This window comes from Ranitomeya imitator, chromosome 2 (assembly GCF_032444005.1).
Source record: "Ranitomeya imitator isolate aRanImi1 chromosome 2, aRanImi1.pri, whole genome shotgun sequence".
Lineage (NCBI taxonomy): Eukaryota > Metazoa > Chordata > Amphibia > Anura > Dendrobatidae > Ranitomeya > Ranitomeya imitator.
Window position 1 is genome coordinate 738,385,619 of NC_091283.1, and position 15,626 is coordinate 738,401,244.

Here is a 15,626-nt window from a genome sequence, read left to right on the forward strand (position 1 = left end):
GTCAATATCTGGAGAAAAGATGAGAATATCATCCAGATAGACTACAACCGAGGTGGAAAGCATATCCCGGAAGATGTCGTTGACAAAGTCTTGGAAAATGGCAGGTGCATTACAGAGCCCGAAGGGCATCACCAGATACTCAAAGTGCCCATCTCTGGTGTTAAATGCCGTTTTCCATTCGTCCCCCTCACGGATGCGAATCAGGTTATAAGCACCCCGCAGATCTAGTTTAGTAAACACTCTAGCTCCCCGAAGCCTATCGAAAAGCTCAGATATCAAAGGCAAAGGGTACTTGTTCTTAACTGTGATAGCATTAAGACCCCTGTAGTCTATGCATGGACGTAGTTCTCCATTCTTCTTCTGAACGAAAAAGAACCCCGCCCCAGCAGGTGACACTGACTTCCTGATGAACCCTCTTGCCAGATTCTCTTGAATGTACTGAGACATTGCCTCCGTTTCCGGGAGAGATAATGGATAGACTCGACCCCGGGGAGGCTCAGCACCAGGCAAGAGATCAATAGGACAGTCATAGGGGCGATGGGGCGGAAGGGTCTCCGCTGCCTTTTTGGAGAACACGTCTGCATGCATAAGACCAATATTGCTTGGGGAGAGAGGAAAGATCTGCGGGTACCTCTGTAGTAGCAACCTGAACGCACTCTCGATGACACCTGTTCCCACAAGATTCACCCCATCCCAGAATTCTGCCTGAGGACCACTCGATGTGAGGAGAGTGGTACCGTAACCAAGGTATCCCCAAGAGAACCTCATCAATTCCCTCAGGAATGACGAGTAGAGATATAATCTCCTGATGAGATGGTGACATGGACAGAGTAAAAGGGATAGTTTGATGTGTAATCTGTGCGGGCAGTGTCGACCCATTCACCACTCGCACCGTTACTGGTTGAGATAGCATGACCAGAGGAATTGCGTGACGTTGGGCGAAGGCTGAAGACATAAAATTGCCCTCTGCCCCAGAATCCACGCAGAGTTCTATCGAGTGAGAGGATGAGCCCAATGTTATTGTCCTCTTAAAGGACAATTTGGAGGCAAACGTCGCCGTGTCTAGTGCACCTCCACCAACTACCACTAGACGCTGACGTTTCCTCGACCGCTGGAGACATCTGGAGGCAAGATGTCCTTTCTGTTGGCAAAGATGACAAATCTGGAGTGCACGAGCGGTCCGGGACTTAGATCCCGCTCGTGACTCTGCCACAGGCTCATGGGGCTCAGGAGCCTGGTCTGGAGATTCCAAAGGTTTTGCGAAGGTGGGAGCCAGCCGAAACCTCTGCCTACACTGGGCTCGCTCTAACCTCCGCTCGTGAAAACGGAGATCAATACAAGTGGATAGAGTTATTAATTCCTCCAGTGTGGCGGGAATCTCCCTAGTGGCCAGGGCGTCCTTAACGTGGTCAGCCAGCCCCCTCCAAAATATTGGAATGAGGGCTTTATCCGACCACTCCAGCTCAGATGCTAAGGTGTGGAAGTGGACGGCAAAATGACTGACCAAGGACAAGGCCTGAGTCAATGCCAACAATTCGAGCGCCGTATCATGGGTGACACGAGGTCCTAAAAAGACCTGTTTTAGAGTGCTCAGAAACAACGGAGCACTCTGCACCACATGATCGCTACGCTCCCATAGCGGCGTAGCCCACTGCAATGCCCTGTCCGATATAAGAGACACTATAAATCCCACCTTAGCCCGCTCTGTAGAGAAACAAGAGGCCAGAAGCTCGAGATGGATAGAGCACTGACTCACGAAACCCCTACAAGACTTACTGTCACCAGAGAATTTCTCTGGAAGCGGGAGGCGAGTTAGAGTCGGGACAGGAGCGGCAGTGGACAAGGTGGCTGCAGCAACACTAGCAGCCTGAACAGCGACAGCAGTGGCATCCACAGCTGAGGTTGAACGCTCAAGAGCCGCCAACCTTCCCTCCAGCTGCTGGATGTACCGCTGTGAACGCTGATCGTCCATCATTTACTAGCCAGACCTTGGCGCTAGTATTATGTTAAGGACTGGCAGAACACACCAAGTACAAGATGAAATGGAACTAGGTGCGTTCGCAGTCCGAGGTCCACCGTGCAGGTAAAAACCCTGCTGCTAGTAAGACGGACTATATGGCGGTACTATAAGTATACACGCACGGGTTAACTTCACCCTGCGTGAAGGAAGCGATCCTGTTGCGTCACAGGACCGCGGTACCGCACATAGAGCGCGAGCAAGAAGTCAGCGAACTCAACCCCAACTAGGATTGAAGTCCGATTAGACACTTGCTGGCACAACACCGCAACTGGGTGTGTAAGGAAACTAAATAATAATATAAAGGCACAAGAGTGCGTGCGGTGCCGCACTGACGGATGCCACTAACCACCCAGGCTTGGGTCAGGAAAGCGCAGAGCAAGCGCACGGCGCCGTACAGGCGGACACAGCAACTGGTAGCTGTAATGTGTGTTACGTGCTGTTGGATAATTCGGGTGCTAGATAGCAAACATACACCTCCCGCGAACAATCATTCAATAGGGAGGGTTATTTAAAGAGTGAATTTCACTCACAACACACACACATATTTACAAGACAATACTAGCACATGGCCGTGCGGTCATGCGCAGTTTATATAGCTGCAGCACAGGAAACAGCTACAGAAGTTTTGCCCTTTCAGGACCTGCCAAAAGGACCAATGGGATGTGCTGCAGTACCTGAGCATGTGACCCTCGATCTCCAACGGGAGATCCTGCCCTGGGCATGCTCAGACAGAGAAAAGCAGGACTTAGATCCAGAAACGTCCACTCGCCGCTGCCCAGCACTGGCTTCAATGGCAGAAGCAGGAAAAGCAGCAGTAACTCTTCGCACAGAGTCAGACTGAGCGAGACGCTGGGATCGACGTCCCTGCTGAGCAGACTCCACTGCGGCTGGAGAAGAATGGGAGACAGCAGCGGATACGGATCGAGATTCCCCCTGTGCAGCAGAGGAAACTCGACTCCTAACACATTCTTTCATTAATCATCATTAATAAAAAGTGTAATGAACATAGCATGATGTGTATTTTAGCTGTGCTGTTAGCAAACAAACACAAAACTTCATACAAAATCATAAAAACCAACAAAATGGAATAGAAGCATTAGAGCCTAGGGTTGAGCGAAAAGGATCGGACAAATTCAAAAATCGCCGACTTTCGGCAAAGTCAGGTTTCATGAAACCTGACCCGATTCTAGTGTGCGATCGGCCATGAGGTCGCCGATCTGTGCGCAAAAGTCGCGTTTCATATGACGCTTTCAGCGCCATTTTTCAGCCAATGAAGGAGGACGCAGAGTGTGGGCAGCGTGATGACATAGGTCTCGGTCCCCACCATCTAAGAGAAGGGCATTACAGTGATTGGCTTGCTTTCTGCGGTGTCACAGGGGCTATAAAGGGCCGTTCCCGCCGACCGCCATCTTACTGCTGCTGAGCATAGGGAGAGGTTGCTGCCGCTTCATCAGAAGAAGGGATAGCGTTAGGCAGGGTACATTAACCCCCAAACTGCTTGTGCTGTAGTGATTTCCACTGTCCAACACCACCATTTTTATGCAGGGATAGTGGAGGCTATATTTTTGTGCATCAGCTTTGTAGCTTATTAGGCTGCCTTATAAGGCTCCCTGATAGCTGCATTGCTGATTGCATGCTTCTTTGCAAACCAACTGCTTTTTTAAAAGCAAAAATCCTGTTGCTCCTTTCTGCACAGTTATCTTGTTTATTTGTCCACACTTTTGTGTGCAGCAGTCCATTTTATTGCTGCCATACTTTTCCTGAGAGGAGATTGAAAGTGTACTACAGTCTTTGTATTTTTTCATATATCTTCCAGCCACTTTCTGCCACTTACTTTGTGCTGTTTTATACACTGGGCCTGAGTTTTGGTTCAGTCTCCCAAAAATAAAAGGGAGATTCAAATTCTCACAAAGTGGATATACTTCAGTCCTGTTAGTTTGTCGTATATCAGCCAGCCACTTTCTGCCACTTAGATTGCGTTGTTATACACTGGGCCTGAGTTTTGGTTCAGTCTCCCAAAAATAAAAGGGAGATTCAAATTCTCAACAAGTGGATATACTTCAGTCCTGTTAGTTTGTCGTATATCAGTCAGCCACTTTCTGCCACTTACATTGTGTTGTTTTATACACTGGGCCTGAGTTTTGGTTCAGTCTCCCAAAAAAAAGGGAGATTCAAATTCTCACAAAGTGGATATACTTCAGTCCTGTTAGTTTGTCGTATATTAGCCAGCCACTTTCTGCCACTTAGATTGCGTTGTTATACACTGGGCCTGAGTTTTGGTTCAGTCTCCCCCCAAAAAATTGAGATTCAAATTCTCACAAAGTGGATATACTTCAGTCCTGTTAGTTTGTTGTATATCAGTCAGCCACTTTCTGCCACTTAGTTTGCGTTGTTATATACACTGGGCCTGAGTTTTGGTTCAGTCTCCCAAAAAAAGGGAGATTCAAATTCTCACAAAGTGGATATACTTCAGTCCTGTTAGTTTGTCATATATCAGCCAGCCACTTTCTGCCACTTAGATTGTGTTGTTATATACACTGGGTCTGAGTTTTGGTTCAGTCTCCCAAAAAAAAGGGAGATTCAAATTCTCACAAAGTGGATATACTTCAGTCTTGTTAGTTTGTCGTATATCAGCCAGCCACTTTCTGCCACTTACATTGTGTTGTTTTATGCACAGGGCCTGAGTTTTGGTTCAGTCTCCCCCCCAAAAAAGGGATATTCAAATTCTCACAAAGTGGATATACTTCAGTCCTGTTAGTTTGTCGTATATCAGTCAGCCACTTTCTGCCACTTACATTGTGTTGTTTTATACACTGGGCCTGAGTTTTGCTTCAGTCTCCCAAAAAAAAGGGAGATTCAAATTCTCACAAAGTGGATATACTTCAGTCCTGTTAGTTTGTCGTATATCAGCCAGCCACTTTCTGCCACTTAGATTGCGTTGTTATACACTGGGCCTGAGTTTTGGTTCAGTCTCCCAAAAATAAAAGGGAGATTCAAATTCTCAACAAGTGGATATACTTCAGTCCTGTTAGTTTGTCGTATATCAGTCAGCCACTTTCTGCCACTTACATTGTGTTGTTTTATACACTGGGCCTGAGTTTTGCTTCAGTCTCCCAAAAAAAGGGAGATTCAAATTCTCACAAAGTGGATATACTTCAGTCCTGTTAGTTTGTCGTATGTCAGCCAGCCACTTTCTGCCACTTAGATTGCGTTGTTATATACACTGGGCCTGAGTTTTGGTTCAGTCTCGGTTGTTATTTTAGTTAGATTTTCCAAAAAATGAGGAAGTTTGGTGGAAGAGCCCATGGGCGGTGGTTGCCAGCTGGTACTGATGGTGGTGGTGGTGCATCTGGTGGTAGTGGCAAAAGCACAATAGCACCTAAGGCTGGAGGTGTTGAGCCAGCATCATCGTCTGGCTACACAAGGCCTCGAAGGCTCCCTTATCTGGGAGTAGGAAAACAGCTTTTAAAGCCGAAGCAGCAGGAAAAAGTTTTGGCTTTCCTTGCTGACTCAGCCTCTAGCTCTTTCGCCTCCTCTTCAGAAAGTTCCAAATATAAAAGCAGCGAGTCGTCAGTGGATGCTTCCGGTCAGGAACAAGACATTTCCTTGTGTCCTTCACCCAAACCAGGTTCCCTGCTCACCTCCCGTTCACCTGCACTCCCCCGGACCGTGAAGCTGTAAATCTTTATGTCTTGAATAAAAGCATTGGACCACTACAGGGTGAGTGCTGCCGCATTTTTCTGCTCTTAAGGTACCTTCACACATAACGATATTGTTAACGATATCGTTGCTATTTGTGACGTAGCAACGATATCGTTAATGAAATCGTTCTGTGTGACAGCGACCAACGATCAGGCCCCTGCTGGGAGATCGTTGGTCGCTGAACAAAGTCCAGAACTTTATTTCGTCGCTGGACTCCCTGGAGACATAGCTGGATCGGCGTGTGTGACACCGATCCAGCGATGTCTTCACTGGTAACCAGGGTAAACATCGGGTAACTAAGCGCAGGGCCGCGCTTAGTAACCCAATGTTTACCCTGGTTACCATGCTAAAAGTAAAAAAAAACAAACACTAGATACTTACCTACAGCCGTCTGTCCTCCGGCGCTGTGCTCTGCACTCCTTCTGTACTGTCTGTGAGCCGGAAAGCAGAGCGGTGACGTCACCGCTCTGCTTTCCGGCTCACAGACAGTACAGAAGGAGTGCAGAGAAGCAGAGCACAGCGCTGGAGGACAGACGGCTGTAGGTAAGTATCTAGTGTTTGTTTTTTTTTACTTTTAGCATGGTATCCAGGGTAAACATCGGGTTACTAAGCGCGGCCCTGCGCTTAGTTACCCGATGTTTACCCTGGTTACCGGCATCGTTGGTCGCTGGAGAGCGGTCTGTGTGACAGCTCTCCAGCGACCAAACAGCGACGCTGCAGCGATCCGGATCGTTGTCGGTATCGCTGCAGCGTCGCTTAATGTGAAGGGAAATCATTTATATATAATAAAAGTCATTTCTAAATTAAATGTTTCCTATATTATACAGTATATACAGATTAATGTCACAGCTGCATATTTGTTTCAAATATAGGATCCAAGTCTGCATGTAACAGGGATTGTGATAGTAGATCCAATGAAATGTCCTAGTACTGACTGTCACTTTTACTGATATTTTCAAGAGAAGCTTATTCAGCTTTTGTGCCTTATTATGAAGAGACTCTTTATGCCCTGGTGAAAGTCTAGAATAAGAATGAAGCGCTTCTACTGTTAGAGGGTAGCAATATATTAGGGAAGCTGTCCCATTGGCTATTAATAGGAATGCCTATAATAGGCTGTTCTTTGCATACTTTCCTCTAGTAACTTTTATTACATCCATCAATTGGAATTTCAATGCTTGCATATAATTTATGTGCATCCAAGACATCCTCACCTAATGTATAAATGTAAATATTCACCATTGCCATAGTCTGAATGATGCAACATTAAATATCCGTAAAACAAGTATCCTACCTTCTGTATCTGAATTTCTTCCTACAAGTGGCCTTCAGAAGATGAAGCCTGTCCAGACACTCTTGGTTTGTCTAGGCCCTAATGTCTGGTCTTAATATGCCTCCTGGGACTTTTCAAACTCTTCACTTAATTGTATGTTGTAAATGAAGTTCATTTAGTTACGTTTAAAAGCCGCTCTCTGGCAAAAGGAACACATCAAAGCATGTTATTCTGTCTTACCACTCTAGAATGTGTGCCACCCACACACTTAATAGTGCATTGAGTCTGAGGGCAGACACAGCATGGCTGTGATAAAAATGCACAATGTTACACATTAAAACCATTTAATGGTGTAACTATTATAATTACCTGAACATGGATTGAAGAAAACATTCAAAATCACCATGCATATTCCATTATAGAGGTTAAAGTATAAATAAAGCCAATTTTACGCCTGTTAAATATATTGTTTTTAATAAATTTATTACAAACATATTTTATTGAGTATTTTGATTTTTGCTTTCGAATTAAATAAAGTGGTCCATAATATGTTGAAAAAGTAAGTAATAATTACATATTATCTATAATTACCAAAATAAAATTACAGTGAATCTCCTAAGGTTTCTTAATGGATTGTTTTGTGTTCCTACAAGGTACTGGCAAAATTTATATAAAATAGGCAAATCACATGCTTTATAGGACAGCACAGTGGCTCAGTGGTTAACACTGTTGCTTTACAGCGCTGGGCTCCCGTTTTTAAATCTGTATGTTCTACCCGTGTTAGTGTGGGTTTCCTCTGGGTTCGCGGTTTTCCTTCCATACTCCAAAGATATACTGATGGAGAAATTGGATCGTGAACCCCATTGGGGACTGTAATGATAATGTCTGTAATGCGTTGCAGAATTGATAGTGCTATATAAGTGAGTAATATAAATAAATATTATTGCCATGAAGCAAACAATGCTCTACATGTACAGCAAGATGACCACAGGAGTGCAACAGTTGTGTCACACAATCACCAGGGTGCTGCTGTGATTGACAGAAGACACTATTTCAGCAACATTTGTCATTTCCCCATCAGCACAAACTTTGAAGGCCACTGTTCACCCCCACTTTTCTTCTTTGAAAAGTAGAGGAAAATGCTTGGTAAGTTGTATGAAGACTAAGTGTACTGATATGGGCTCACATGGTGCTGTGGATTTATGTCAGTGTGAGTAAAACAGACTGGAGGTGATGATGTAGTGGGATGGACTTTCCAGATGGCACGTGGAACAATGAGGACTGGTAGAGTTGAATATGCAGCATGGCAGATAAGAAGTAAAGTTGGAAGAACTGGATGCAAGCAAAACCAAATGTGTTAACAGCACAGGAACAGTCTAGATTTGTAGGCAATATTGAACTTTACTGCGTGAGTGTGGAGCAAGACAGGAAGAGCAGAGGTTGAGTATGTGGCAGCAGCAGGTATAGAAGACACAAGTTTGTTATCAGGTTTCTCGATAAGAAAGCTGAAGGTGCGGATGACACCAAGATTAGCAGGACTGAGCTTGTAATAATAGCTGGTTGACGGATAGCAGTGGCACTTGGTTTGAGTAAAGCCAAGTGGTAAGTGTAGATTGACTACAGGAAAGCATGTGGTAGCAGAGTGCTATATCATCTGAATACTCAGGTGGCTTTCAGCCACCTGAACTGGCTTTAAAATGAAAGGCCATGTCTGTTGACTCGCTGAGTTACCATAATAACTTTGCGTGGACTAGAGGGAGTTGGTTATAGAGGAAGGAAGCAATACTCAGCACTGGAGCAGGGAACTTTGAGAAACACCTGTTTTACTTTTTCAGACACAAATTAAAACTTCATTTAAGTAACAGAAACCTTCATACATATGCCATCCCTGTAATATTACTCAAATGCAAGTGAATATAGAAAATTCTATTCATTCATTAAACTTTTCAAGCGGTGCTCCTTAAAGGGGGTGTCCGGAACTTTAGAAGAGAAAAATGTACCTAAGCTCTAACAGGCAAGTAATTTCAGCTAACCTGCTCATTGTGCAAGGCGCCATTCTTCACAGACCGCTCCTGCTGGGGATTCAGAAGCCTCTGCTGACGTCACATCTACAGAGAGGAGACTTCTTTACTGGTCCACTCTGTCGATGGGGCAGGACTTCCGAAGTCATTTTGATTGACAGCCAGATCCCTGTTGCCTAATTGGGGGAGATGGCTGTCAGTCAAAATGACTTCGGATGTGCCGCCCCGTCACGTCATCAGAGGCATCTGAATCCCTGGCAGGAGCAGCAGGTGACCGCTCTGTGCCAGCGAAGAACAGTGTCGGGCACAGCAGGCAGGTATGTTGCAATTACCTGCATGTTAGTGCTTAGAAAAAGGAGGAGAACCAGGAGCATATAATGACAATATAAATAAGATAATCTTTATTAATATAACAAAGTTAAAAGTATGGACATCAGTAATAGTCACAATATATACCACAATACAGCAACGAAAAAAGGGGGGAAAAGAGTGAAACCATACACTCCTCACATCTCACCACCCAGACAATGTATCAGAGATGATCATGGTGTGGCTGTAGGTAATAAAAAACATGTAATGCTGGGAGGATACAGAAGGGAGAGGAGTCGCAGCAGTGACGTGTCCTAGCCGAAAAAGTAGTAGTATAAGAGGCAAGTGCACCCTAACAGCTAGAGTAAACCCCGTGACAGCGGCGGTATCCAATCCCGATATAACACTACCATATACAGGGCCTAACCAAGAATGAAAAGCAGATGCACCCAGGCGGCCAGGAAAGTTCTATTAGCAACCATGTGCTTAGAGCCTGCCATATCAAGCAAAGTGCAATCACCTGAAATACGAGCGTAGCAGCGGTACAGCTAACGCTGGATATAGCATGCCGATCATGGCCTGAAATACAGGCGTCACAACTACGGTAATGCCTGGCACAAAGAGTGCAGCCAGTGTGCCCAGATGGATAGGTAGAGCCCTGTAAAAATGGAGGTAACCTAGTTGTATGCTCACCAGACCAGATGTGGGAGGGAGGAGAGAAGGTCCCGCCGGTAGGAACACCCCGACACGCGTTTCGCAGCGTTAGAACGCCGCTTCCTCAAGGGGATATGTTAGTGCTTAGGTACATTTTTTTATTTTTTTCCAGGATACCCCCTTTAACCATAACTCTGTATGGTATATATGCAAAACAGAATCAGGTTATGTATGTGGCGCTATGAATTTTGTTATGTATTTTTTTATTTTGATAAATATAATGTAAAACCATAAAAAAATCCAGTCTACAGGCTTTAATTTTCTTTTTGTAGGCAACAACAATGGTTTATGTGACCATCTTAGATGAAAATGACAATGCTCCCGTGTTTGAAAGAATGCTGTATGAAATAACCTTGGATGAAGGTCCGATGACCCTTAACTCAGTCATAATCACAACAACGGCTGTGGATCGTGATGAGGGTCTCAATGGTACTGTTACCTACTCAATAATAAGTGGAAACCTCCTCAACACATTTACTATAAATAATTCTACGGTAAGATTTGAACAGTAAATAGTTTTACATAATATAGCATGTTAAATGAGCAAAATATGACATTATTGTATCTAAAAAAAATGCTCCACCTTCCACAACTTTTATCTGTTTTGTAACACAATAAATGTATTGTGATGTTTTGAAGGGAGCCTTTCACACCTAAACATTAACTAATCCACTTACAAAAGTCTGTTGGTTGACTTATGGCCTTATGCAAGTCGTAAATGAAGTGTACATTTTTGTCATTTTGTTGACATAAAAAAGGTTTACTTTATGCAGTATGTAAATTGGGGGAGCTTTATTGCACCCATTGAATGGCCAAAGGGCTCAGTGCACCATTTTGCCCCCCTCAATTTGCATAGTGAGACAGTGAGTGCTATCATATCTCGATTAACAGCGAACTCTGCAGCCACACCTAGTGTTATTACTGGCTCCTCCATGGAATACAGTACCAAGTGGCAGCCACAGGCTGGAATTAGCAATAAGAGCCTACCATGGCACTATTTGAGCGTGTCTGGGCTCCTGTAGTGTCCATGCAGAAGTGTAGAGTTGCTGATTGAGTTCAGGCAGCACTCCTGTGACCACTGTCAATCAAGACAGGACAAATTGCTCATTATGCAAACTGAGGGGCTGTGCTCCAAAGCCTCCTGATTTGTATATAAAATAAATATTTATTTTTTCTGTTAACTAAACATGTAAAATCTACACAACAGGTATGCTTTTTATGGGGGCTAGTTCCCTACATACCTGTATAAATGGCTTAGTTACAATTTGGCAGTGCTAGACTCCCTTTAATTAAATTGCTGTGGTCCAACAAGCAGTTCAGTTTACACAGTGAAAAATTCAGCAATGGGAAGGTGGAAAAGAACAGAAATAGAGATTTTTATATAGTGAAGCGCTTATACTGTATTTTAAATATGATCATAAGTAGATCATGCAACCTGTGATTTCTCATGTATAGAGATCGGCTTTCGTAAGCTTGAGGAGCTTGTAGTAGCTGTGGTTTTGCTTGCACTTGCTTCCTGTATTGGCTTCCGTTGTTATTTCAAAAGAGAATAATCTTTTTTTTCATTAAAAATGTAAATCTGAACTAAAAACATGTATTTAAAAAGCACAAATTCTAAAAATTCAATATTAGGGCATTTTTGCTTCAACAAACTGTTGTTAGACACATTGACCACTATACTTTAAGGCCCATTTAGAGTGATAATGTCTTTCAGCAAAAATGTTATTACAATCTTTGAAAGAAAAAAAAGACAAAGAAACAAAAAAAACATAGTGGCTGATTCATCAAGCAATTTCTACTACTTTTCTGTTATTTTAAAAAGAGGCAAATTTTGTGCAACACATAATTGCTCAATTATTTTTTGATTTTTAACACTTTTTGTCAGCGCTGCCTGCTATTTAAAATATTTTAGAGCATGGCGGAAGGGACATGACAATGTGCAGTCAGAAAGATTCTCTGTCATTCATGGAATTAAATTAACATGAATTAATAATAATAATTTTCTATAACACCAACATATTCCACAGCACTTTACATTGTATTATAGCAGAATTATTACAGCATGGGCAGCCAAAAGATATGCCAAATTCACACCCCTTTTAAAGGCGTATAATCATTGTTTTAATTAGTTAGTATGAACATTATCAAGCTTGCAACTGAGTTGCTTTTTTCTATCTGCTTTAATGCTCCTGCTGTGAGAGCTTTTATTTTACATAGTGTACAGCATGTTTCGAAGGAGCTGAGGCACCAGAGCTTGGCCAAGTGTGCACAGTAGTTACATTCCATGAGACAAGTTAACCCCTAAAATTCCAGTCACTTCTCTACTTGCCATTGATTTCTGTACAGCATTTAGCTGCTAACCTCCCTCTCAGCTCCTGGCCAAGATGTTCTTATCAGTCCTGTAGAATCACAATCCCTTGACCCTCAACATCAGCAGTTTCTAGAGCAGCTCTCCTAATCATGGCTCTCACTTTCTGAATCGTATACTTGTTCAAATGCACTGTTATCTCTATTGGAGATGAGCAAAACTTTCCAGGTTCGGTTTGGTGAAAGCCGTGTTGTTTGCCTAATGGTTTGTCAAACACACCTTAGCCCCATTGAATTCAATGGGATGCAAAGCCAAACGCATATACAACATTTTAAGCGTGGCCAAAAAGCTGCCAAAACAGCTCAAATTAGGGGCAGACACCAGGAAAAGTGGCATCAATTGACCCAGAGTACAAATAGTATAATTGCACAGCATGAAACAGGGCTGGGACCAGCATTTCTAGCTGAAACATTGATAAGCAACAGATAGATGTCTACACCATCCCAGACTGAAAACATCTGCTTTCAGTCACCGTAGAAAAGGCACATCTATAAAATGCGCCAAATCTGACACTTAGCCTCGCTATTCCCACTTGCACTGTAAAGGTGGCAAGTGAGGTTCATATTTGTGGGGTTGATGTCACCTTTGTATTGTCAGGTGACATCAAACCCACAGGTTAGTAATGGAGAGGCATCTATAAGACACCTATTCATTGGTAACCCCATAGTGAATGTACTGATGTACTGTACTGATGTACTGAAAATTCTCACACAGTGGTGCCATAAGTGAGATCACCGACGCTGATCAGCTGATGAGCTCCAGGGAACTCTCACAGCAACTCAGTGATACACTTCGGGAGTGATTACCTCTTGTCAGTTTATCGCCGGGTACAGCAGTCACATCTCCCAATGTGACTGTTCTACATGTGAGATCACCGTGGGGCACTCGGGATTACATGGACTATGGCAGACAGGTGAGTATATGGTGGTTTATTATTTTACAATTTGTGTAGGAGACGGGGCATCTTGGACTTGGTATGAGGTGAGTATAATTTTTTTTATTTTTATTTGCTCATGTATATAATTATTTTACTTTTTTAACTGTGAGTACAGGCGCTAGCTGATGAGACTATGTCTCCCATCAGTGACACCTGTTGTCACTGTTATCAGTTGCATGTAGAGGAGCTGCGGAGACACCATCACGTGTTTCTCAACGCAGGCAGTGAATAGCCAGGACTGTCTGTGGATGGATACCATGCTTGGCATAGGTGGTTTTCCTTTATTGGATGTTTTCCTTTATTGGATGCTGCCCTTCCCTTGGTTGTTCCTTCCCAGGGAAAGGCCTGGCTATTCACTGCCTGCATTGAGAAACACGTGATGGTGTCTCCGCAGCTCCTCTACATGCATTTGCATATTTGGGGGCAGTGTTCTGGATCACTGCGTTGAGAAACACGTGATGGTGTCTCCGCGATGTTGGATGTTTTGGTCTCCATGAGGTCAATCATCCGTGCCTTTATAGTCACTGTTATCAGTGACAGCAGATGTAGCCCGATGGGAGCAGTAGTCTCATCAGCCCACCTCTGCTGACCTGCGGTAAGCTTTTTAATGCAAGTCACTGCTGCGGTTCACATTCTCAGCTGCGAGGGTCACACTTACATCTGGCAGCATGACTCCACAGCGCTCTGACCGAAAATCTTACCGGCGGTAGCATTACTGCGGGTCACAGTCACAGCTGTGGGGTAACGCTGACATCTGATAGCGTTACCCCATAGTGCTCTAACCGATGGTCTTACCGGTGGTAGCATTACCACCGAAAAGAACCTCCACGCTGGTGTTTCCCATGCTGTCACACAGATGACAGCATGGGAAACACCATAAGAAGCCGGTAAAAATGCAAACAAAAACTCAGGGAATCCTTAAACATTTTTATACCTGCATTTTTGCTGCAGATTTGACTGACTCAATTGAAGTCAATGGCTTAGCTTAGCTTACAAAAGGATTCCATAGCGGTCATGGCCCATTTTCACAAGTACCAAACTCCCGTGAAAATGCATCAAAAACGCACTGTGTGCACACAGCCTTAATGTCAATGTTCCTATAATAAATACATCTAAGCCCTTCAATCCCAAAGGCAGCAAATATACCCCAACATTATGGATCTTACCATATGTTTCACTGTGGCTAGGATGCACTTTTATATATAGGCTTTATTTCATCACCTATAAGCACAATAGAACATTTTCCCTGAAGGTTGATAATGGTGTACTTAATATTCAGAGTTCCAATAATATTGACCAAGACTGTACAACATTAAGATGTTTGAGTCAGGAGCGGACATATTATTGGTGCAAAGCCACACAGGGGCTCATGAGGTAAGGGGGCCCATTTACACGTCCAAGACAGGTGGAATTATGCATATTGATGAGCTATTGGACCGCAAAGGGCCTATATTTTGTCCTTGCACAGGAGCCCTTTTCTGTTTATGTCCGCCAGTGGTTTGAGTCATATATAGTCATATATAGTCTGTGAAATCTTGACGAGACCAAGGAAAGACAAATGTGTTACCAGCCCTTGTTGAAAAATCTACTTATCTACAGTCGACATGGTGCCAATATAGAAAAGATGGGGTATTCCCAAACTTCTGTAGTCAGGGGGAGGTGTTTCACATTTGTATTACATACACTATGATTGTGTTTTTACAGAGTTTTTTTTATGTACAGAGGATGCATAAACAATGGAATTTGTTGCCATATAAAATATCATTACATTATTTGTAGGGTCTGATCCGAGCAGTAAAGGAGCTGGATTATGAAGTGTGCCTGGGAAGATATACATTGATAGTAACTGCCACAGACAGATGTCCTATTTTGCTACGTCGCCTGACTTCAACCACTACCGTATGTAGAGGTGTATCCTACTAACCATTGTTTTCATTTCTGTAAAAGCAATCTGAGTTATCTGGTCACATACAGACTGCCTTAAACATTATTTACATTCTGCTAATGGAATCTTCAGTGAAACGACAGCAAATCTAAGATTTCCAACTTGGTCACGACTAATAAACATTTTATAAATGTGCCTTGGTGGTGCTGGAATAACAGAAAACATACTCGCCTACCAGATACCCTTTGCTCCTGTGTTTTGCTGCTGATATCCCCCACCGGTCTCCTGGCTATCTCTTCCAGTAGGGAAGGCATCAGATGACCACTGCAGCCAATAAGAAAATGATTGTCTATGTTGTCATGTTCTCTCTAAGTCCGAAGAGGGCTAGTAATCTGTTCTT

At 43.5% G+C, this 15,626-nt stretch overlaps 1 protein-coding gene across 1 annotated transcript in view; it reads left to right on the forward strand.

The window, feature by feature from the left end:
* The window catches only part of CDH23 (cadherin related 23), a 1,839,731-nt gene that overhangs the window by 1,681,869 nt on the left and 142,236 nt on the right, over positions 1 to 15,626 (forward strand). The window contains exons 37-38 of the mRNA XM_069753216.1: positions 10,309 to 10,530; positions 15,121 to 15,240. Of these exons, the coding sequence (XP_069609317.1) occupies positions 10,309 to 10,530; positions 15,121 to 15,240 (342 nt within the window). The remainder of the gene's footprint in view (positions 1 to 10,308; positions 10,531 to 15,120; positions 15,241 to 15,626) is intronic.